Source organism: Pipistrellus hanaki, assembly GCF_964339955.1.
Source record: "Pipistrellus hanaki genome assembly, chromosome: 9".
Lineage (NCBI taxonomy): Eukaryota > Metazoa > Chordata > Mammalia > Chiroptera > Vespertilionidae > Pipistrellus > Pipistrellus hanaki.
In genome coordinates, this window is record NC_140511.1 from 50,232,227 (window position 1) to 50,257,411 (window position 25,185).

Here is a 25,185-nt window from a genome sequence, read left to right on the forward strand (position 1 = left end):
GTCCCTCACACATCCCCAGATAAGGCTGCACATCCTCCCAGGAGCAGGCTTGGGGCATCCTCCTGGCTCTGGGCAGCCCAAGGGCGCAGAGAGCAGGCCTGCCTGGAGCTAGGGCCCAAGCGCATAGCTAGCTCCCCGCAGGGCGGAGGGCGGCGCGAGGGAGGGAGAGAGGGAAGGGAAAGGCGAGCGTGAGCTGCCTTACATGCCTGGAATAATTCCGCTTCCGTTTGGAAAGCCGCAGCCTCAGTCCCGCCGCGCCCGCCCAGCGCCAGCTCCGCGTCCCGACCGACCGGCCCGCGGCTGTCCGCGCCACCACCATGGCCTCCTCCCCGCAGAAGTCGCCCTCGGTCCCCAAGTCCCCCACCCCCAAGTCGCCCCCATCGCGGAAGAAAGATGACTCCTTCTTGGGGAAACTCGGAGGGACGCTGGCCCGGAGGAAGAAAGCCAAAGAGGGTGAGTGAGTGGGGCCGGGCCGCAGTGCGCTCCGAGCAGCGGGGGCTGGGGTCCGCGGGGCTGGGGCTCCGGCCCGGCGGGGGCGCGCCGCGGGTGCCCGGCGGGAAGAGGGGCGCGGCGACGCGTGCGCGCGCTTCCCGGGCCGGTGGTGGCGGGCCCGGCGCGCCCGGCCGCTCTGCGCCATTGCGCCATCCTGTGCTGCGCTCCAGGCCCCGGCGGCGCCCTGGGGAGCAGCCGGGGCTTGAGACCCGGCACCGCCCGCTCCGCGGCCTGGGCTGGGGCCGCGTGGCCGGAGGGCCCGGGATGGCCGGCCCGCCAGCCGGGAGGCGGTCGGTGTCCGCCTCCACGTAGGCCCCAGGTCCCCGCCCTCCAGGCGCCCGAATGCGGGCCTTTCTCAAGTTTCTGCGGAGACTTTTCTGGGCGCCTTCACTCTTGCTTTTTATTTTTTTGTCTCTCGTTGGTCTTTGAAATCAAGTCGTTTGTTGGAGTCCTGATGCAGCGTTTGGCCTCTTTGGATCTTGCCCATTTCCAGAGCCTAGTGGGGCTCTCCTAATGAGGAGGTCAAGATCAAATGTTTGTTGAATGAATGAGGGAAAGGCTGGCGTTCCCCCCAGGATGAGGTGTGCACACTTAGCATCATGGCCATGACCCTTCTGTGAACTCAGGAGTTGAGAGCTCTTGCAAAGACCATTTCCTTTCCAAACCCCGGTGAACTGAAGTGCTTATTATTCTGTTTTTTTCCAGGACAATTTGCCTTTGCCTGTAAAATAGTTTGTCTCATGGGCTCGCATCCTGGCTTTGGATTTGAAAAATGAAGTGACAGTTCTGAAGAAGCTAGTGATTGATGGGTAGATACCCATGTTTCCCCGAAAATAAGACATCCTCCAAAAATAAGACCTAGCGCATGGAAAGATAAGACATCCCCTGAAAATAAGACCTAACGCAACTTTGGGAGAAAAAATTAATATAAGACACTGTCTTATTTTTGGGGAAACAGGGTAGAAGTTGCTTGGTTACTTTTTCTTTTTTTCATAGACTGCTCAGTGGTGTGGGAATAACCCCTTTGAAGGCTGTGCTACTGAGATGTACGTTTCATGTTCCTGAGTTACTTTAAAGTATAAGAAAAGAACTTCGCTGTGGAGCATTACCCACGTTGACACAAGGGCTGGACTCCCATTCCTTATCTTGAAGTGAGAAACGGCGACACGTCCCCCCAGATGTTCTCCCCTATTTGGTTATTTTGGTAAACCATAGAGTAGTGTGCAGTTGGTAGCAAATCATGAAATCCTGACTCGGAGAGGCCTTTTCTAGACCACCCTTCTCTTTCCTGCAGTGTTCCTGATGTGGACTCTCTGACTTAAGACTGGGCAAGTCGGAATTCCTGGAGCTCATGACCTCCAAGGAGAGCTCGCCCCACCTCTGCCAACCAGCTCTTTAGAAAAGTTAACTTCGCAGTAAAAGCAAAAGCGTGGTCTCTGTATTCACGGAGCCAGGAGAATGAGTCTGATGGTGGCCGTTCACTTATATCAGGTAGACTAGCCCCATGGTCGGCAAACTGCGGCTCGCAAGCCACATGCGGCTCTTTGGCGCTTTGAGTGTGGCTCTTCCACAAAGTACCACGGCCTGGGCGAGTCTATTTTGAAGAAGTGGCATTAGAAGAAGTTTAAGTTTAAAAAAATTTGGCTCTCAAAAGAAATGTCATTCGTCATGGTACTGTTGATAGTTGGCTCTGTTGACTAATGAGTTTGCCGACCACTGGACTGGCCTATTTCCCCTCACCAGGCCAAACATTTCTGTTCCTAGAGATTGTCCTCAAGATTTTATGGCTTGCTGCCATCCTACCTCTTCTATTTCTCTCAGGGTCCCCGAAGGAAACAGAAGGTCAACTAAGTTGGGACTTTGAAAATCATGAAGGGAAGTACTATTTACAGAGTTGTGGGCAGAGTTAAGGGAACCCAGAGGGATGATGAGGAATCCAGGGACTAGCAGCAGATGGGGATGGGAGACTGTGACCACCCCTAGATCCGAAGGGATGAGGGGAGCAAACCAGAACCCACTGAGGGCTGGAGCTCTGGAAGGGGGGCTGCCTGACAGGAACTGCAGGGGTTCAGGGACACAGCTGCTGTCAGAAACGTGGAGGTGGATGGAGCAGGGAGACTAGCACAAGTGAGTTCTGCATGTTCTCTCTCCTGGCCCTGAATCTCTTGCTGGTCCTTTGGATTGGCTGGACCCAGGTGGAAGTCACCAGCACAAGGGGTTCTGGGTGATGTAGGGGTCAGAGCAGTGTGGAGAAAAGATCATGGTGGGGGGCAATGGGGAATGACAGACCCTCTCAAAGTGAGCTGCCCAGAAGTCAACACAGTACAGTAAGTAGTAGTCCAGTGCAGCCAGCCGTGGTGGTCACCTCCTTTGTTCTAGCCTGGACATCGTGTTCTATTGATGCAGCTAAGGCTGCTCTAATTCCCGTCGCCACCTTCATCACATGGAGATTATCAGCTGAAAGACATTTTTATGTTTGTTGCTCCTAAATTGTTCCCTTCCCCATCTCAGGTTTACTCAATTGGGTTTTGTTAAACCAAGTGCAAGATCCTTTAATCCTCTGTTATACGTAACTGTTAAGTCCTGACTCTGTCATTCAGTCAGTTAGCTAATTCAGGTGGTGTAAATGGGTACATTGAAGAGTGCATGCTTTTCCTAAAAGGGCCGGCCCTCACCAGCTCCAGCTGCTTGCTGTTGCATGCCACCACGAGCCCAGCCAAAGAAGGCAGTGGGGCAGGTTTGAAATGACCTGCACTTGGTGGTGGTGGTGGTGGGGTGCTGGGTCTCGGTGATCAGTGCTTGACTTTGCCAGGGGCCCACTAGACTATCACTCCAGTAACTGCAAGGTTAGATCTTGCCCCGGATCATGCATAATCTCACAGCTCTGTGCTTTGCAGAAATTGCCTTCTTCCACTTTACCTCTAGTGTTCTAAAATCTCCCTTTCTTCATGATTCCTCAAGATCACGATGTGGGTCTAGCCACAAATTATTTCAGTGCTTTGGCATAGAATTGTCCTGGCCCAAGGACTATCTTCATTCGATATCTGTTGTGCCCCACTGTAGTATACAAAGACTGGAAGGACATAATACATGTTAGCAATTAAAGTCAATAGTTTCATATAAAAACTAGTGACCCGGTGTGCGGATTCCTACACATTGAAAGGAAATTAATTAGAATGTGGCTGGTGGGGTCCGACGTAACCCTGGAGCCAACCTTTCCCCTTCCCCCCTCCCCGGTGTTGCGGAATGAGTGGGGTCTCTCTGGCAGGTGGGGTCCCTTGGCCTGGCCTGCGGGGATGGGGCCAAAACCAGCTCTCCGACATCCCCCGAGGGGTCCCGGAGTGTGAGAGGGCACTCTGCAAAGTTGCTATCATATAGGGTATGGAATGCAAATGCAAGTGCGCAGTAAACCAGATTCAGGGCCAATAGTGTCCCAGCAACAACATAACCCACGGCTGAAGGTGGAATCACATGGCCACATGAGGAATCAGGCTCCCACCTCTCTGGTTTCGGGGTGCCTCACCCAAGAACCGCCGCTGCCAAGTCACTGCAACACGGCAGCTCCTGCGTTGAGTGTCTGTCCAATGGTGGTCAGTGCACGACATAGCAACCAATCAGATGGAAGGAGGGACACTTAGCATTAGTCTTTCATATGTATAGATGAACCTTCCTAAGAGTACTTTCTAGCATAATCATAGGATGTTATAAATCTCATAAGAATACACTGAAACTAATCATCACTCCAGTGTTTTCATAAGGAAGTGAGCACCACCCGTGGCATGGCAGAGCCGTCCTTCTCTCCGAATCAGCTTGTGTTCTCGTTTTTTGAAGTGTCTCCTCTAACCCTCACCATGCAAGCTCTTCCCCAGACTTTGAGATAGAAAACTGAGTATCAGGTGTGAGTTTATTCAATTTCCCTTCAGCACCCCCATCCCCGCCTGACCCCCTTGTCTGTACCTCTCCTTTTACACCCTATCCCTTCTATGGATATCCCCTGCCCCTTGCTCAGGGGCCATTCATACCCCCTTTCTCCCAGACTTGGCAGAGCCAGTTATCCTTTTCTCATAGCCTCAGTCCTTTTCATGCTGCCCAGCTCCCCTAACATTCTGCAAATTTGTGTGAGTCTTGCCCATTTGAAGAAAATATCCTGATACTGGTTTCCTCTTAAGCTACTCACCAGAGCTCTTGAAAGCATTGTATGTGCTGGCTTTTTCTTTATTATTTCCTAGTCACTTCCTGATTCACTGTTTCCACCCTTTCAGCAGTTATTTGAGAGATAAGTATGTGCCAGGCACTGTGCTGGGTGCTGGGATATGGCAGGTGGAGGAGGGGAGAGGGGAGAGGAAACATACAAAAATCCCTGCCCTCACGAAGCTTATATTCTAGTAGAGGAGGCAGATAATAGAGAGATTCATAAAATATGTGTATTTTTTATGCTTGAGGATAAGTGCTATAGAGTGAAGTAAGGCAGGAAAAGGGAAAACGGAGTGGTATGAGATGAGGGGGTGGCTGGCAACTTTAAATAGGAGGGCTAGAGAGGGCCTCCTTGAGAAAGGTGTATTTGAGTCAAGACTTGAAGGAAGTGATCGGAGAGCCATGGGTGTCCCTTGGAGAAAAGCTTGTGCAGGTGGAGGAATTGGCAAATTCAAAGGCCCTGGGGCTGGGGTGTACCTGGGTGCTGAGAGCCAGCCAGGAAGTCCCTGTAACCAGAGGAGAAAGTGAACACAACTTTGGAAGTGGGTGTGGCTTCCGGGGTAATTAGTAAGGGTGGGGCAGGTGATGTAGGATCCTGGAGGCCATGGTAAGATGAGGGCCTTTAGTCAGAGTGAGGTGGGGAGGTTTGGGTAGGTTTTTTGCAGGAATGACAGGAGCTCCCTTCTGTTTTAACAGGATCACGCTAGTGCTAAGTGATGGAGTGGGCAGGGGTGGGAGCAGGGAGGTGCGTTAGGAGGCTGCTGAAATGATCCATTGAGGGACAGTGGTGGCCTAGGGCTGAGTGGTAGCAGTAGATGGGTGAGCATAGGATTCTGGTTATATTTTGAAGACATAGGGGATAGGACTTCCTGGAAGATTGGATGGAGGAGGAGAGTAGAATCAAGAGGACTCCAGGGTTTGTTTTGTGTGTTTTTTAAATATATTTTATTGATTTTTTACAAAGAGAAAAGGAGAGGGATAGAGAGTTAGAAACATCAATGAGAGAAACATTGATCAGCTGCCTCCCGCACACCCCCTTCTGGGGATGTGCCCACAACCAAGGTACATGTCCTTGACCGGAATGGAACCTGGGACCCACTGAGCCAAACTGGTTGGGGTTCTAAGGTTTGGGTTTGAACATCTGGCAATGTAGAATTGACCTTAACTGTGGTGGAGAATTCGGCAAAAGAGCTGGTTTGGGGAGAAAAAAGAGCAGCTCAGCTTGGGCCACTATTGAGTCAGAGATGCTTCTGCACTTCCCAGGGTTGACGTTGAGTTCACATTGGGTTCTCAGAGTCTAGTTCAGGGGAGAGGTCTGGGCTGGAGACACCTTGGGGTGTGAGTGCATTTAAAGCCTGAGACTGAATGGGGTCCTCCAGGAGCCCCCATTCTTGGACTATCAAGAACTGAGGTCCAAGAACTGAGCCCAATGGTTTCCAACTCTTAGAAGTTGTGAGATGAGACGGAACCAGCGAGAGAGATTGCAAAGGAGTGGCCAGCCAGTGTGAGAGGAGGAGATGGAGAGGGCGGGTCCTGGAGGAGCTGGAGAGCCATTCTGTTCCCGCTCTTTACTGGCCCTGGCTGAGGGCTCCAAAGTTGGTCTCTTTCCAACATGATTCCACTTGTGTTCTTGGTGGCATTTGACATTATTCAACTTCGTCCTTTCCTCAGAATGATCTTGTCCCTTGACCTTCAGCACCCTGAATCAGCTCCCTTTGTCTCCGGCCTCTTGTTCAGACTTCTTCTCGGGCTTTTCTTCTCTGTTTGCCCCTCAACAGCACTTCCTGGTGTTCTGACTTCACCCGTTTTGCCCTGTGTCTTTGTCGCCTGTGGATTATCTCATCTACTCTCCCAGCTCCAGGGACCATGTGCCCACTGAGGATTCTCAAATCCAGATCTTCACCTGTTGTCCAGATGCATCTTGCCACCGTCTCCTGGATGTGTCAGAGGCTCCTCAAACTCAGCACACCGTCAGTAGAATTATTTCCCCACTTACCCAAATCTGCTTCTCCACCACCCCACCAGCCACCCAAGGTTGCAATGTTGTGGGCATCCTCTGTTTCAGAGCTCGGCGGCTTTTTCTTAAAGGGCAGATAATAAGTAAGTATTTAAGACCTTGCTGGCCTTCTGGCCTCTACTCAGCTCTGCCCTCGTTGCCATGGACAATAGCGTGATAGCATCCCAACAAAACTTTACCTGTGGATGCTGACATTTGAATGCCAGATAATTTCCATGTGTCACAAAATATTCTTGTTCTTTTCAGCCATTTAAAAACATGGAACCAAACCCATTCTTCTCCCTCGGCTGAACAAAAGGAGAGGGCAGGCTGGCGATGGCCCGGGGGCAGTAGTTTGCCCACCCTGCTTCCTTTACCCCCACATCTGATTATTTCTCATTAAGCTCTGCTCATTCTACCTTCTAAGGATCACTGCCTTAATTAAGGCCCAAGAAGTGCTCTTTGTCTTTGAGGTTGTTTGTTTATTTATTTTTTTGAAGTTATTCTCTTTATTTTCTACCTGACTTATTGCAGTATCCACTTCATAGTCTCCCTATCCCTGGCCCTTTTTTGTTAAGTCCATCTTTTATTCTTTTGCCAATATGTTGTGTGTGTGTGTGTGTGTGTGTTTAGACACAAAGATAATATTTCTCCAGGACAGGCTTCTTAGGAAGGTATTCAAGACTGTCAAAATTGCTGGTTAGTCTAGTCTCTTTTATCTTCCTTTTAAGAGACCTCCGTTTTAACCACGCCACGCTGCTTTAAAAAAAATTTTTTTTTCATTGATTTTAGAGAGAGGAGAAGGAGAGAGAAACATTGATGTGAGAGCAGCATTAATCAGCTGCCTCTAGCACACCCCCCCTCCCCCTGTGGTTTGAGCCTATCACAACCCTGGCATGTGCCCTGACTGGGAATAGAACCGGCAACCTCTCAAGTGCACAGGATGATGCCCAAACAACTGAGCCACACTGGCCAGGGCACCAAACCACTTTTTATTCCCCAATACATCATGTTCTTCCAATGTGTCTCAGAGATTACACATGCAGTTCTATATTCTGGAATGACCGCCTTCCCTTCTCTATACAAAAACTCCTATTCAGCCATTAAGACCCAACTTAGATATCCCCTTCCGTTTGATGTTTGATCCTATCTATAGCCCCCCACCCCCACCCAAGGAAGAGTTGAGATGCCTTCTTCTCTGTGTCCCCACACCACCTTGTCTGTCCCTCCATGGCAGCACTGGACACCTTGCCTTGCAGCCGTGTGTGTGTGTGTGTGTGTGTGTGTGTGTGTGTGACACATTATGGTGAAATCCTTCCTCCTGTAGCCCCCCACCTCCTGTAATATTGAACACATAACAATACTGAAATTTCTATGGAATGAGTTTTCCCATAGTTCCCTTGGTGAATATAGCCCACCACTAACTGGTTGTGTAATCTTAGCCAAGTGCCTTCCCTCGTCCATTTCTAACACCAGGGATTAGGCTAAAGAACCTCGTGGGGCCCTCCCCCCTGGTATTCTGTGATTGCTGCACTCTCATTTCGCCAGGCTTCTCTCAGATGCAGTTTTATTGTCTGTGAAGGGTGGTCTGGAATGACATCATCACAAAGACCTCTTTCTTCCCTCCACTAATGAAGGCACCTCTGTGTCGGAGGAGGAGATGGAAACCAGGATAAGTGGGCCCCGGCCCAAGGACACCTCCATATTAGGAATCGGTCTCCATGGAATATCTCTATTTGGTTAACAAGTGCAGTTCGTAATTGCGTTTTAGCCATTAGGACAGGAGAAGGGTTGCGATCCTCATGTAAACGTTTGTAAGCATCAAAACTCTCCACTCACTCTCGGGGTATAAAAGCACGCATTTGGGGAAAACTCTACAACAATTTCAAAACCAGAAGACTTAAAAATGAAATTAAAATAAAATACTTCCAAAAAAATGTAAACCTCCTGTTAAGTTTTCAGTTTGTTCTGTGGCCTGAAGTCGGTAAGAAATCCAAGTGATTTCTTTGCCTGAGGCCCGGGCCCTGGGACAGGGAGGCTTCCTCTGCCTGGTCCCTGGTCCCTGGTCCTCACCCTCCCCTTCAATTCCCCTGGAGGCCACAGGAGGACAGGCGTGTGTGTGCTGCTCACATTGGAATCCGAGTGCCTAGCACAGCACCCGGTGCCCTCAAAATGCTTTTTTTTTTTTTTTTTTATACAGAAAGGAAGAGAGAGGGATAGAGAGCCAGAAACATCAATGAGAGAGAATCATCGATCAGCTGCCTCCTGCACACTCCCTCCTGGGGATGTGCCCACAACCAAGGTACATGTCTCTGACCAGAATCGAACCTGGGACCCTTCAGTCCACAGGCTGATGCTCTATCCACTGAGCCAAACCGGTTTCGGCTCAAAATGCTTCTTAACTCATCAGTGGCCGTTTTCTTCCCACCGAGGGAGTTCCCCAGGTTACTCCACATTGTGTTCTAACCTCAGATGATGTTTCTGGTCCCCTGATTCTATCAGGGCTCAACTGCTGGGAGGGTGTGGGGGGTGTCTTTTATGAAACTGCCTCCTCCCTAGCCGTGGAATCACTTTATTCTTTGTGAAAAGACAGTATCACTTAGCCCTGTTGTTTGACAAACACATAGGCCCCCAAGACCAGAGGTTCGGGTCCTAACGTAGAATCTGATGGTGCAGGGGCAGCCCTGAGCCTGCAGGAGGCCCACTGGTCCAGGGTGGTGAGGAGCCGGAGAGGAGCATTGAGGCCGGTGTTCTTTGTTTCCATCCAGAAAAGCTTGCTTTGCACAAATGGCGTTGCACGTGTTCATGTTCCGCTTCTTAAATGGAGGGCCGAGGTGGGATCCCCTCTTTGTAAGGTTTGGTGGAGTGTCGCAGATGAGCGAAAGGTGCAGACTGAAGCTCGCTCAGCTTCATTTCCCCAATACCTGCAAACTTAAGGAAATCTGGACGTAGGAGCCAGGCCTCTGTCATCGCTCCTCAGCAGGAGAGCTCCGCCTCAGAGCTCTCCCCACTGGGCAAAAAAGAACCCAGGGAAAGGGAAGGACAGAACAGAATGGTTGGCTGTGGCGCCTTCGCTGAGCTTTGCCTCGCTCTCTTCCTTGCGGCTGCTTCAGTTTTATTCCGGCCTGGGACTGGTGTTTGCATGGCCGGTGTGGGTCACTACAGGACATCTGAAATCCGGTTCTGCTAGCGTCAACGAAGTGAAAGTTCTGTTTGCTTGCAACATACCAGCTGCCAAAGCCTTAGAAAAGCCAAACTTGGTGACTAGGTCATTGTCTTCCCTTGAGCCAGCGTTAGGGGAAGGTTAGGCCGTGAGTGGAAGAAGCAGTGAAACTTAGAAGTATTCCAAACTACCTCACACTCCCCTGGGAGAGAAGAATGAACCAAGTCACTTAGCATCTCTTTTATTTTTAATGAAAAAAAGTTTTCTTCCCCATTATAAAATTAGCCCATGCTTATGGGATTTATGGGAAAATTGAAAGAGAAAACAATCTTGCAAAGTACCAACTCCCAAAGGCAATCACTACTAGAATTTTTATTTCTTTCTATTCTTTGTCTTCCTTGTAGCTTTTTTCTTTTTTTTCTTTTTTTGTAGAAATTGTGAGTATGCCATGTGTATCAGATAAGTATTCTGTATCACTTTTCATTTATTATTATAAGGTAGCTATTTTTCATGTGAATGTAAATCTTACAAATATACTTTAAATGGGTGCATAATATTCCATTGAGTGAATGCCCTATTGTTTACTTGACCATTTCTTTTGGTCCATTCCACCCCCCCCCCCCTTAGATATAATGCTGCCTAAAGTGGTGTTTTTTGTTTTTTTAAAATTCAGAATAATTTCCTTGCCTGGAGCCCCAGAAGTGCAATTACAGGGTCAAAGGCTGACAGCTGGCTTGCTTACTGTCAATAGTTTGTAATTGATAATTAGGAGGAAATGACTGCTTTGGGTCTGGGTGGTCTTCCTGGAAGGTTGTTTGAAAGTAAGTCCAACATTGTTAGGCTCAAAGTTTCTGTTTGCTCCTGGCTGGCAGGACCAAGTCACACAGGGGTGGGGTACAGTGGGGTGTGGTGGGGTGGGGTGGGAGGCGAGGCCTCAGGGTGGTACAGGTTTCCACTCTGGCCAGTAACACGTTAAAGTCAGCTCTAGTGCAGGCAGGTCTTTATTCAGAACACTATCTTATGGCCATCCTTCCCTCTGTATAAGGCTCCATGTCTCACACCCAGTGCCTGCTCTTCCCTATCACAGGGCCCACGGTGTGGCTGCCATGGAAGCAGTCATCCTGGGAGCTCCCCTGGGAATCACAACCACCACCACCATCACCACCATCACCACCATCACCACCACCACCACCACCACCACCACCACCACCATCACCACCATCACCACCACCATCACCACCATCACCACCACCACCATCACCACCACCATCACCACCATCACCACCACCACCACCACCACCACCACCACCACCACCACCATCACCACCACCACCACCATCACCATCACCTGTCCCGCTGGCGAAGTCCCTCCTTCCTTTGATCACATTCTCCCACCTCCCAATTTCCCAATTCTTGGACAGCTTGGTAACTACAGCTTGGTAACCACAGACAAATGGGAGGGAGTCACCGGAGAATGGGCTAAGTGCTGCATCGGACAAATTTAGGTTCAGAGGGTTGGAGGGACCCCTAGGAGATGGACAATGTTCTTGGAGCCAAAGGAAGAACCCCCCAGCCCCCACTCAGGCTGAGAGGAGAGAGGGCAGGATTAGGGAGCCTTCTGAGTTTCAGCTGGATTTTAACCGAGTGGGCTGGGCTGATGCCTCAGGGCTCAGTCTCCTCTACCTGCCTTCGGAGTGAATAGGCAGGTGTCTTATTTCATCTCCTGAGCATGGATCTGAGCCAGCTGGAGCCTGTAATCATCCCCCAGCCCCCAGGGCGTGTTTCTGGGGAGTCACCCATGCAGGCAGACTCCCTCCCGGGAGTGATGTGTCCAGGGCATTTATTTCACCGTTGAATCATAAGCATTCCCTTCACTCACTCCCTTATCTCCTTTCACATCTAGAGGCACTGCCTCTCGGTTTGGTTCCGCTGTGAGAAACACAGCCTGACCCCGAGGAGCCAAGCAGTGTGCTCTTCATGGGAGCGCGGCAGGCCTCCTGGGTGAGGAGGGTGCTGGACCGCAGAGGGGCGAGGGCATCGCCTGCTCTGCTCCCTCAGTGACATGAACCCAGGTGGCAGGACGCCCAGGGATGCCCAGGGGCAGGCTGTGCACTTGTTTCTTTCCCAGGTGCAGTCACCGATTGAATAATTAATCTGCCATTTGCAGCATGACATGGACTTCTCAATTCAAAAACAATTGTTTCTAAAGCAGTTTTTGTCTTGGCCAACGTGGCTTTGGCTGTGGGACAGTCTGGGAACCCCTGGTGGTGGGGGTGGGGGGTTGCAAAAATGAGTCTGGAAGAGGGTCTGCCACCCCAATCACCAGCTTACAGGCAGAGCACCCCAGCTCAGTCAAGGCGGGCACTGAGGTGGCAGGGTGCAGGGACTCTTGGCATCTGCTGGGTTCCTGAGTCCTAGATTAGGGAGGCCCCTTCACATCCAGGGTGGGGTCTCAGATTCAGAACCCTGGGGACAAAAGCTGGCAGCGCTTAGCAGGCACACAGGATCCTAGCTGAGCAGGCGAGGGGCAAGGGCAGGCCACAGTATTGGGCAGAATCAGGATTCACCGTCTACACAGAATGGATGACAATGCTCACATGGGAGCCTAGGCCTTGCCTCCCTCATCTCATCCCCCCACCGTCCAGGCTTGGAGATAAACTGTCCTCTCAGCGGGGAGGGCTTTTCCTGTTTACCATAGGCTGCATGCTGCCTGGCACCCAGCCTGCTGGGCAGACCTGCAGGGGATAGGCAGTTAGTCATGGCAGCTGGGAGAAGCAAGGGCAGCAGGAACCAGCAGTTTTGTTTGTTTGTTTGTTTTTTATAAAATATATTTTATTGATTTTTTTACAGAGAGGAAGGGAGAGGGATAGAAAGTTAGAAACATCGATGAGAGAGAAACATCGATCAGCTGCCTCCTGCACACCCCCTACTGAGGATGTACCTGCAACCAAGGTACATGCCCTTGACCGGAATCGAACCTGAGACCCTTCAATGTACAGGGCGATGCTCTATCCACTGAGCCAAACTGGTTTCAGCAGGAACCAGCAGTTTTGATGCTGTTGCAGAACCGGGAAGGAGGGTTACACAGTTCCATTGAGAGCCACTCAGGCTACGGGCCTCTCGCAGGGAGTAGCCACTGTCTCTTGGCTGCGGGTGGCAAGGCCTCTCTTGGGGGGCTCAGTCGCTCCTCCAGCACCTCACAGGCCTGGAGAACGGATGACCCCTTTCCCTGCTTCTCCTCCATGCCTGTCATTACGGTGAATTACAAGGCTCCCGTGATGACTATGGAGAGGCAGATTGATTTGTCCCTTCTGATTGTCGCCGTGCTGAACTCGGCTGGGGCGATGGGCGCCCAGATTTCACACCTTATAATGGCTCTGCCGGGGGTGGATGCTAGCACAATTGGGACTTGACACTTCAATAAATCAGAGACATCCTGCCGCGAGATCAAAGTTCAGAATTGCTTGAATTGATGTTAGAGCAGGTGGGAAACCGGAGTCCAGGGCCATGAATCGGAAGGATCGTAATTGTCGTTCAGTGTGTAGGGCCCAAAATGCCGGCTTTTCAAATGATATGACATCAATTTAAGTCATTTGGGCTCCCAGTTACCTCGCTCTTTCAGCATTGCTGATTCTGGGAAGTGTGATTCATGGTCTAGTTTATGCTCCTTCTTGGGGGGAAGAAACAAAACAAAACAAAAACCATCACAACCTTGCTTGTTTCTCTGGTGTCAGACGGTTGTGTTTGCGCAGGATTGGCATCGATGGATGGTCGGCTTTCATGGGAGTACGGATGACGATTTCCGATCCCACCTGGATGTGCTGGTGAGTCCCCAGCCACACTGCAGCCAGGACCTCTCTCCCGAGCGTCAGACTCAGTAGCACGTGTGTCCTGGCGCTGTCCCTCACACACAGAGCCGCGCCTGGGTTTTAACGCAGGGCACTAGGCCTCTGACGAGGTGGGAGCGTGCTCTGCTTCCTCATGGCTGCTCACATTCCGAGGAAAAATCTGGTCCCCATGGAGAAGTGTACACTTTTCAAACATATATTTTAACTTCATTGAGATACAGTTCACTCACTTAAACAGGATCATTCAATGATTTCTTTTTCGTATATTCCCAGTCATGCAACCATTAGCCAGTTTTAGGACATTTTTATCACCCCAGAAAGAAACCCTGTACCCGTGAGCAGTCATTCCACCTCTGTCCCCATTCCCTGACCCTCAAGTAACCACTAATCTATATTCTATTTATTTAAAAAAAAATATTTTTAATTAATTTTAGAGAGGAAGGGAGTGGGAAAGAGAGATGGAAACATCAATGATGAGAGAGAATCATTGATTGGCTGCCTCCTGCACAACCCCTACTGGGGAGCGAGCCCACAGCCCCGGGCATATGCCCTTGGCCAGCATAGAACCTGGGACTTTTAGCCCACAGATCGACACCCTATCCACTGAGCCAAACCAGCCAGGGCTATATTCTCTTTCTATAGATTTGCCTATTCTGGACATTGCATATAAATGGAATCTTATATAAAGGGCTCCTTTCGCGTAGCATAGTATTTTTTAAGTTTCATCCACGCTGTAGCATGTATCAGTACTTGATTCCTTTTTATGATGGAAAAATATTCCATGATATGAGCATACCACATTTGGTTTATCCATTCATCAGTTGGTGGACATTTGGATTGTCTATACTTTTTGGCTATTAAGAATAAAAATGTGGCTATTAAGAATTTTCATGGACACGTTTTTGTGTGAGCATATTTTCCATTGCTCTTGGGTGGGTACCTAGGGGTGGCATTGCCGAGTCACGTGGTAGCTCCAGGTCTGAGGTTTCGAAGGGCTGTCGGGCTGTGGTCCACAGTGGCCGCCCATCTCGCATTCCCACCAGCCGTGTCGGAGGGCTTCACGGTCTCCGCATCCTCGGCGGCACTTGCTGTTCTCTTTTTGATGAAAACCATCCCAGTGGGTGTGAAGTGTGGTTCTCATTTGCAATTCCCTGATGGCTAATGATATTGAGCATCTTTTTGGTGCTTTTTGGCCGTTTGTGGATCTTCTTGGCATTGGATTTTCAAACCCATGGAGTTCAGTGCCCATCTCCTCAGTTCTGAGCATGGGCGGAACGCTGGCTGCTAACCCAGAGAGGTGTGCGCCGAGGAAGTCTCACCCTCCCATCGTTTTAATATTGACGGGGAGCGCCAGAGACATGCTGCATCTTGAATTAGATGCACTTTGTTCTGAGGAATGACTGTGTTCCTGAAATATTTCCTGTTAAGCAAATCGTCATAATCTTATTATGTGATGGGCTTTCATTACTAAATTGTTTGGCTAGAATACAATTTTAGCCCCAAATTGTTTTTAAAAAAAATCACACCAGGAAAATAGGAATGGTTTAAAACTTGTACGTTTAAGTGAAATGTGGGAATTCTTAATGATATGATATGACTTTTCAGATAATAATAGTAACACCAACGATAGTAATGACATCAGAGTTGAGCACTTGGGCTGTGCTGTTATGGGCCAGGCAATGTGTAGCTTTATAGATGTTAACCAGTGGTCGGCAAAGTGTGGCTTGTGAGCCACATGCGACTCTTTGGCCCCTTGAGTTTTTAGCAAAGGCCGGCTTAGGAGTACCCTTATTAAGTTAATAATAATGTGCCTTCCTATATAGTTTAAGTTTAAAAAACTCGGCTCTCAAAAGAAATTTCAATCATTGTACTGTTGATATTTGGCTCTGTTGACTAATGAGTTTGCTGACCACTGTGTTAACCCATTTAATCTTCCTAACTACCCCATGAAATAGGTTATTATTAGCATCTTTGCCCCTTTCCAGGTGAGGAAAGGAGAGGACAGGGAGGACAGGTAATGTGCCCAAGGCCAAGGATAATGTATTAGTTAAGGTAACATTAGCTGCTATAACAGATAAGCCCCCCAATTCTCAGGTGCTTAACACAATAAAAAGTTTATTTCTTGCATATAGCAGGACCCAGTGGCATCTTTTGGTTGGCTTGCCTTCCACCTGGTCATTCCGGGATCTAGGCCCCTTTCATCTTATGGCTCTGCCTTCTAGGTTCTCTGAGTCCTCACCAATCAGCCAGTGGGTGACAAAGAGAACAAAACTGCAGTGGGGAACTTTTATGGGCCAGGCGTAGACATGATGGGTATCACTTTTGCCCACTCACCATTGGCCAGAACTCAGTTATGTGAACACACCTACGTGCAAGAGAGACCAAGAAACACCGTTCAGTTGTCTGCCCAGAGAAAAAGGAATGAGATTTTGGAAATATGTCCATCATTCTGCCATTACTAGCAAGTGGAAGACATGGGATTTCAACCTCGGCAGTCTGGCTCCAGAGATTTGCTCTTAACTCACACATGCTACCACCTCACTGTGAACAGTGACTCAAAGTCTGAGAAGAATGTGGAGAGTTGCACAGATTTTTACTCGGTTTTCTTCCCACGTGTAACTGTGTCTGGTGGCCTGAATGCTGTGCCTGGGAATTTTGTCAAAGTCGCCGATTTCAGAAAAGAATAGCCATGAGAACTAATACTAACTGAGTGTTCATGGTGTGCCCGACACTGTTCTAAGCTTTTTACATGTCCTGTTTCACTTGATTTCCACAATAAACCCAAGAGAGAGGGAATTTTTATTATTCTCGTTTTCCCGGTGAGGAAACTGAGGCAGAGGCTTGGTTATATGTCCCCGGGCCTGGAGCACCTCATGTAAGCCAGTGTGCTGGGTGGGGACGGAAGGAAAGTGGAAGTAAGAAAGCCACCCCCACATACAATTCACAGCTGAGCCAGAAACTTGTTTGGAGTCAAACAGATCGAATCCGGAAGTCATTTATGAGACCATCGGGAAAATGTAAACACTCGCCGGATATTTCCACGATGTCCGGGAGTCACTGTGAACTTGGAGGCTGTGAGAAGGGAGTGTGGTTATATTAAAAAGGAAGAAACCCTGATCTGTCCTACATATACACTGCAGTGTTTATGGATGACAGGATACAGTGTCTATGGCTGGCTTCCAGCATCTCAGTGTAGAGGCTGAGGTGTCGATGGGCGCACGTGGCCACGCGTTGCTCATTGCTGCAGGATGGTGGGTACCTGGAGGATTGTTGTGGTACTAGCCTCTCTGCTTCAGGGCATATTTGAAACTTTCTATAAATTTAATAAAAGAGAAGACTTGAATGATCTAGCCCAATGGTCGGCAAACTCATTAATCAACAGAGCCAAATATCAACAGTTCAGGGATTGAAATATCTTTTGAGAGCCACATTTTTTACACTTAAACTTCTTCTAACGCCACTTCTTCAAAATAGACTCGCCCAGGCCATGGTAGTTTGTGGAAGAGCCACAGTCAAGGGGCCAAAGAGCCGCATGTGGCTTGCGAGCCGCTGCTTGCCGACCACAGATCTAGACTTTAATGAATAGTCTGTCTGTAGCTGCCCGGATAGTACGTGCAGTGATGTGGGTGGGCTCCGAGCTCAGACTCATTCGCTGAAGTACAGCTGAGCAGCCCAGGATCAAGTTTAGTGAAGCAGGCCTCGGGGACTGTGCTTGGAGCCATGGGCCAGTTTCTGAATTCTGATTCCGAGCTGTCCCTGAGGCAGCATTGAAAAGAATTGAGCTCCTGAAGATGTGCCCGGGGCCTCCAAAAGGCAGCCGCACAGGCCTCCTGGGAGAGGGAGAGACCAGGCCAGAGTCTGGGCTCTGCCCCGGCCAAATGGCCTCCGCGCAGGCTGGTTGTGCAACCCGTGATGAATATCTTGCTGAAAGGTACAGCACGGCCCCAGGCCCCAGCTGCACTTTAATTAAACAGTGAAAATCCATCAAAGACTTGGCCTCCTTAGCGGGCCAGCTCTCCGGAGTCCCAAGTGAAGCCGGCTCCGGGCTGGCCACGGGCCAGCAGGAAGGTGGGCTGCAGGCCCTCCCGGGTCCCTGCCTAAGATCAACAGCCAACGCTCGGCAGCCCGGCTTCGGACCCGATGCAAATTAAGCGTGGCATTTGGAGATGGTATTAAATGTCCTAAATCAATATTCTAGAGACAGGACCAGAACAATTAAAAACCCTGGTTTCCTCCCCAGATTATTGGAGTATAAATAAGTTTTTAAATTTACTTTTAAAACTCAGCAGATTGAGAAAGATGGGGTCTGCTTGGGGATGCTGTAAGCACAGTTTATTCCATCAGCGTCTTTTCCCGATTTTACACGTATCCAACGTATGTCAAGCACCTAGGGCTTTCATATGTGATGTCACATGTAATCCCTACAAGTAACCCAGGAGGTCATCACCCCCATTTTACAGATGAGGAAACTGAGGCTCAGAGAGGTGGAGTGACTTGCCCGAGGTCTCTCAGCTACTGAGTGGCATAGGGATTTGAATCAGTTTCTGCGATAACTCAGCTGTTTTTTGAATAGGTTTATTCTTCATTCATCAGTAGTAATTAACAATGATGAATAAACAGAACACTAGTAATTGTTTAATAATTTACCTTTTCCCTAGTCTTAAAAGGTATTGGCAGTTTTTCTAATCTGTCTCTTTGTTCAATAAACATTTATTTAGAGGAAGGTTTGTGGGAGGCGGTTTCTGGATTCTGGAGCCTACCAGACCACCTGGTCCCACCACACACTGGCTAAGTGGCCTAGGACAAGTTCTTCAGTCTCTCTGAGCCCCTGTTTCCTTATATGCAAAATGGGATGCTACTAAGACACCATCAGAGGGCTGTCATGGAGATGAAAGGATTCATCCTTGCAAAGTGCTTAAAGGAGGACCTGGTCCTCAGTGGGCATTCCCTAAACAGGACCTTAGTATTTAGAAACTGACTCAAATCCCTGTGTCACTTAGTAGCTGAGAGACCGTGGGCAAGTCACTTCACCTCTCCGAGCCTCAGTTCCCTCATCTGTAAAATGGGAATGAAGGCCTCCTGGAGTTACTTGTAGAGATTAGATGTGACACTGCCGAGGTCCTGGAGGAAGAGCTGTCTTGTTGTCAGGGAACCTACCTCTTATGTTTAACCAGCTGATAGCCTCACCTCTATTGTAGTTAAACTAGCTAAAGATGTTTATGTAAAAATTTCAAAGGGGCCAGAAATATAAACTGAAGAGTAAGGGCTCATTTCTATTTTCATATTCTCCGGCTATAGAGATAATAGTGTAGTCTATTATAATAGCAATGATAGCAGTAATAATCGAATGCATAATAATATAATAGCATAGTATCACAAATGTTCTGTTTTACAAGTATATGTACTTGTTTTTATACAACTGGAGTACCATTGTCAAGAGTGCTCAGCAGTTTATATTTTTTCACATATCTATTCACCTTGAGTATCTTTCACATATGGATTTATCTCATTTTTTAAACAACTTTATGCCCTGCCTGTATGTGCCATAATAGAATTAACCAGTTCCCTGTCAACAAACATTTCGGTGTTTGGTAGTGTTTTGCTATTCAAAACAATATTGTGCTAAGCATGCTTGCAAACAAATAAAACATTTCTATGCCTGTTTATGTACAACAAATTCTTAGAGGTGGAATTTCTGAGCCAGAAGTTAGGTTTGAATTTTGTTGGATATCACCAAATTGCTCTCCAAAAGGGAAATATGAGAGAAGAAAACCGCCTACCCATCAACATTTCTTGCTCAGAATTCAGTCTTGAAAAGAGGGTGGAAACTAAACGTTACCACGATCTCTCATTCTATTGGAAATGCTTTTCCTTAGCCACACATTTTCAGGCATCGAATTCTCAGGCTTCTGGTACAGACAGAATGTTCTGGAGATTTCAAGGCAAAAACTCTGTGTATTCTTAACGGTCTGCCCACTCCCAGGCTCCCTGTTCTCTGAAGGAAGCTGTCTTGTTTTCTCCCTTCACCTTTCAGGATAAATATTTAGAGACCCCACACTTTTCTGGAATGGACGCTCTTTGCTTCAGGGGCCTGAGATCTCACTGGTGGAGAAGGTCATCGGAGAGGATCCTCAAGCAGATGTCTGAGGCAGCCTCGCTGAGTGATCCACCAACCCAGCCAGCCCTCTCCCCCTCCCTGAATTCCTCCAGGCCCGGAAACAGCTGGGTCCTGGCAGTGTCTGTCCTTCTGCCTCCAGTCCCTTCGACAGGGAGAGATGGGACTTGGTAACAGACTAACTTCCTTTTAGGGATGACTGCTCCACCAACCCACAGCCAACCAGGAGCAGAAAACCCCATGACAAAGATGATAAATTATGTCCAGAGGAAGGGGGTGGGCGGTGGAGATGACTCATGAACCTCTATATCCTCCGGTTACATTCTGAGAGCTGCCTTCCTTCGGGCTGAAGTCATCTCTAAGAGCAACACCCGGCCAGGCTGCGCTGCGGAGGAAGGCCAGCTGATGTTTGCTGGCCTGAGAGAGGGGGACCCAGTGAGGAAACGATCCTGGAATTTTCTTCTGGCCAAATCTTTCGAAGAGGCTGGTGACCCTGGCTGCCCCTGGGAACAAGACAGTACATTTCTGCTCTCGGGGCGTGAGGTCTGGCCTCTTGGGACCCCTGTGCTCCTATGCCTAGCCCATGCCCTAGAGTAGGGGTGTCGAACTCAATCAGAGAAGGGGCCAAAATCTAAAATCCAGCCTAAATCACGGGCCGAATGGTTTACTGAACAGTCATAAACTGACAATGTCATAAACTGACAGCGGAGTGCAGTGATGACAGCGCGGTGCGGGCCACATTGCAAGGCCTGGCGGGCTGGATTTGGCCCGCGGGCCTTGTGTTTGACACATGTGCCCTAGAGAGAAGCATAGCCTGGTGACCCTGGGCAAGTCACATCATTTTTCTGCACCTCAGTTTTCCCCTCTGCAAAATGGGAATGAAGAAAACTTATCTTCATTAGCAATCTCTGGGATTGTTAATAATTAGAGCTAATTCATGTCAAGTGCTTAGCATGGAACCTGGCATACAGAAAGCACTTCAGATTACTTGCTAGTGTAACTGTTTTTTCTACCATTCCTCTCAACCCACTTTGCAAATGAAAAACTGGGAAGTGTCTGGCTGGGATTCTCACCCTTGCCCATGATTTGTAATGATGCTAGCGAACATGTCTATACAGTTTACTGGGTTTCAGGGTTTTATATATGTTGACTCATTTAATCCTGCCAAACCCTGTCAGCAGCTATGTGATAAGGTCTGTGATTACCCCCATTTTATGCATGAATAAACTGAGGCACAGAGAGGTTGAGCAACTAGCCCACAGTTATAAGTAAATGGTAGAACCAGGATTCAAACCCAGCTTCTCAGCTTTAGACTCTATTTCACTAACCACTATGTCATCCTACCTCTCAGGATATGCTTCTACATTTCCACAGGAAGGTTTTCCAAAGAGTTTTTCTCTCTTTGCTTGAGTCAAAATAAAAGATGTTGGCTTTTCTTATAGCAAAATAGGATTATTAAAAAATTGGAAAATAAAGAGGAAGATAAAACTTTTTGTCTACAGTGTTACCACCTACGTCAGTGGTCTAGATCAGTGTTTCCCAAAGTGTGGTACGCGTACCCCCAGGGGTACGGGAAGAGTTTGGTGGGGGTACGAGTTGCACCGGAGTTTGGTGGGGATATGCACTGCACCGTGCTTAGCTGCGCCTAATTCTACGTTCTCATGAGTACGAGGGGTACTCAGCGTTACGAAAATTATAGAAGGGGTACACATATGTCAAAAGTTTGGGAAACACTGGTCTGGATGAAGGGCCAGCTCTTTTTTATTTCCAATCCTTTGTGGACTTTGATGTCCTACTGTGTGTGACTACTGCACAGCTTGTGTAACCTGTACCTCCCCACTCAAATTTACTGCACTCAAGCTGGACTGTGCCCTGTTCAACTACACAGTTCCACGTACATGTACTTGGATGTCACAGCAATGTCAAATTGCTAAAAGTTTCTAAATGCATACTCTACAGTTATTTTGATAGACCGGTAACACAGTTCACAGATGGGGGAAGGCTGAATCATACTGAGTAGCACTGGCCTAGACAAACACTGTCTGTGTTTTAACATTTGTTTCCAGTATTTTCCTGTTTTTGTTTATTTTTTAGTCTATCTACACATTTCTTTTTTTTCCTCACTACATTTCCCATTACAATGTTACTATAAACAGTTCTTGAATATAATCTTTAACGATTGTAATATAATAATAACATTCCATCTGGAAGCTGTACCGTAGATTACCATCCTATTCCCTCCATCATGGAAGTTTGGTATGTTTCCAGTTTTTTTGCCCTGATAAAAATACTATAGTAAACAGTTTTAGTATAATTAGTTTTCTGCATTTAATATCATTCCCATAGGGTAGATTGCCTAGAATGAAATTACGGGGTTAAACAATATGAAGTCTTTTAAGTTTCTTGATAGATATTACCAAATTTCTAAAAGGGATGGACCAATATATGCTCCCAGCAGTGGTCTGAGAGTTCTGTTTAACTACGTCCTCGTCTACATTCATTATTATAATTTAATTAATGGAAACAGCCTTAATTGTCTTTTATTTATTTGATTACAGTGAGATTGAACATTTTTCATGCATGTAGCCACATGTATGTTTCCTCTTTTGCTTTATACTCAGTTGGACACTAGAATAAAATTATCTTACTTTGAGCAGATTTCAAACTACTTTAGATTGCATGCAGTCTGCGTATTGACGTGTGGTATTTCCACTATCTAGGTAGCTACCCTTTTTTCTGCTTTCATGTGACCTTGATGGTCCTCAGCTTTAGAAATAACCATCTAAATGTGTACCAAATACTGTGCAGCAATAATGTACATAGCAAGTGTATGGGACTGTTACTGGTTCAAATGTTTGTGACCCCTCATAATTTATATGTTGAAATCTTGCTCCTATATCCACCTCCTGCCCAAGTGATGGTATTAGGAGACAGGAGCTTCGGGAGGTGATAGGGGAAGATTAATGCCCTTATGACACAGGCCTCAGAGAGAGAAAGCCCTTGCCCCCTTCCATCATGTGAGGACATAGCAACAGGGTGCTGGCTAGGGACCAGGAAGAAGGTCCTCACCAGACATACAGGTGGTGCCTTGAGCGTCTAGCCTCAGAGCTGTGGGAAATACATTTGTGTTCTTTATTAGCCACCATGGTATTTTGTTATAGCAGCCCAAACGTTTTAAGACAGCGATGTTTATCGAGTATTTTCAATTATTTCTCTTTTTTCACCCCCTCCCCCATTCTCATTGTGTGTTGTGTATATGTGTGTGTGTACAATTTGAGCCTATTATGTAAGTGCTATAGTGTTATATTCCAGCTTGGATCAATCAATTCTGGAAACTACAGATCCATTGGAATTTCTGACGTGTTTTGTTAATTATGGGAAAGTAGGAAGCATTTTGAAATCTGGATGATCATAGGAAACTCTAGATGCCTGAACACAAATATTTACCATATTCCTGCGTGCTGTATGCTACTTTAGCAGCATGGGCAAAGTGAGGGCTGTGGAGTGACGAGGGAAGTTTGGGCGGAAGTCTGGCACCAAATGTTGATCTATATTTTCCTTAAAGGGGTTTCTTGAGGACTTGTTCGCTCTTTAATAACATTAGGAGATATTTATCAATAAGACAATGCTTTCTCAGTAAGCCCCAAAGTGTGCCCTTTCAAAATATAGTGTATGCCAGTGGTGGGGTGTATTGGAGGGGGTGTAGTGGTGGGGATGGGACAGTGACACCCACCTTGACAAGCCTTGGGTACCCTCTCTGGGTAGGTAGGTAGCTTTAAGCAATGCAAAAGACCATAATTGCAACATATAGTGACTTTATAGGCTCATAATTATAACTAGCTAAAATATGTGGGCACTAAGGGAATTTAGAATGAACGTCTAACTTTATATAATATTTAGGAAAGCTATTAATAAGTGTCCACACACACACACACACACACACAAAAGCACACTATGTTCAAATTAGTGTGGACGAAGCTGAGTTAAAGGAGCATCTCTTCCTGATTTTAAAGCTTACTATGCTCTCTGAATGCCCAAAGCAGCAGCAAAGCAAGATACAGTGTACACTTTTCCTAACTTCTTTGTCTGTGGGATCTTTCTCTTTAAGAAGGTTCTACTTGCCGAAACCGGTTTGGCTCAATGGATAGAGTGTCAGTCTGCGGACTGAAAGGTCCCGGGTTCGATTCAGGTCAAGGGCATGTACCTTGGTTGCGGGCACATCCCCAGTGGGGGGTGTGCAAGAGGCAGCTGATTGATGATTCTCTCTCATTGATGTTTCTAACTCTCTATCCCTCTCTCTTTCTCTCTGTAAAAAAATCAATAAAATATATATATTTAAAAAAAAAAAAAAAAAGGTTCTACTAACCTCTTGCAAATAGTGTTCTGCAGCACACACTAGACCATGGGGAATGCTGGAGCCAGCCCAGCTTCTGTGGCATCCGTGTTCACGTGGAGCATGAATCTTCAGAAGCTGGGGCCATCGTGCTTAGGTATGGACCCGGCGGAGAAACGGGAATAACGGCCCCTAGTTTATATGGGCAGGTTTCTGAGATGCAATAATTTACCACCAGCTCTCCTTCCTGCCAGGGGTAGACCAGTAACCGTGGGGAGCAATGTGACTGGGAAACCATGACCACAAGTCAATCCTAAATGGCACCACAAATGCTTCTCCCTCTTCCTGAGGTGGGAGGCAGCCCAGTAAGGGAAGACATTTCCCACAGCTGAGGTTAGGGGGGCAGGAGCGCACAGGAGTGAAGCAGAGTGGAGACACGGGAGTACACCTGCCCGCGTCAGATCCTGGCACTGCCATTTAATCAGCCCTGTGGCTTTGGGCAGTCAGTTAACCCATCATAATTCTCAAGTTCCCCACCTACTGAAGAAGGATCATAATGCCATCCATAGGGTTGACGCAGAGATTAAAATAGAGGTGAAGAGCTCACAGTTTCCTGTATTCGTTGAGGTCCTGGCAGGAACAGCTGGCACTCTCCATGGAGCAATGGAAGAAAGTAAGGAAGGGGCCTTGGCAAAAGTGTGGGAGGGGCTGAAGGGAACCAAGGATGGTGAGGCACCCCGGAGCTGACAACAGCAGGGAACAGTTACCACTCTTGGGCCTTAAGGGGCAAGGGGAAGGGGGGCTGACCAGCAGCTGGGGAGAAAGCTGAAGATCCATTGCCAGCTCATGGCCCAGCAGGGAGGGAGTCAGGAACTAAGCACCCTGACCTCATCCACTGGCCAAAGCAGGATAGCGTGTGGAGGTGGAGCGGCAGATGGATAACTAGCTCCAGTAGTAAGGGCTCAGTATGTGGGAACTAATTGTGATGAATATTGTGCAGCTAATTGCCATGTTTCCCCTTGTTCACAAGAAATTCTATAGGAT

The 25,185-nt window shown here is 47.9% G+C and overlaps 1 protein-coding gene across 1 annotated transcript in view; it reads left to right on the top strand.

Annotated features, from left to right (window-relative positions):
* The first annotated feature begins 156 nt into the window (after nucleotides 1–156).
* The window catches only part of PARVA (parvin alpha), a 138,083-nt gene continuing 113,054 nt past the window's right edge, over nucleotides 157–25,185 (top strand). Inside the window, exon 1 of the mRNA XM_084893802.1 lies at nucleotides 157–453. Within this exon, the coding sequence (XP_084749928.1) occupies nucleotides 318–453 (136 nt within the window). The 5' untranslated portion in view covers nucleotides 157–317. The remainder of the gene's footprint in view (nucleotides 454–25,185) is intronic.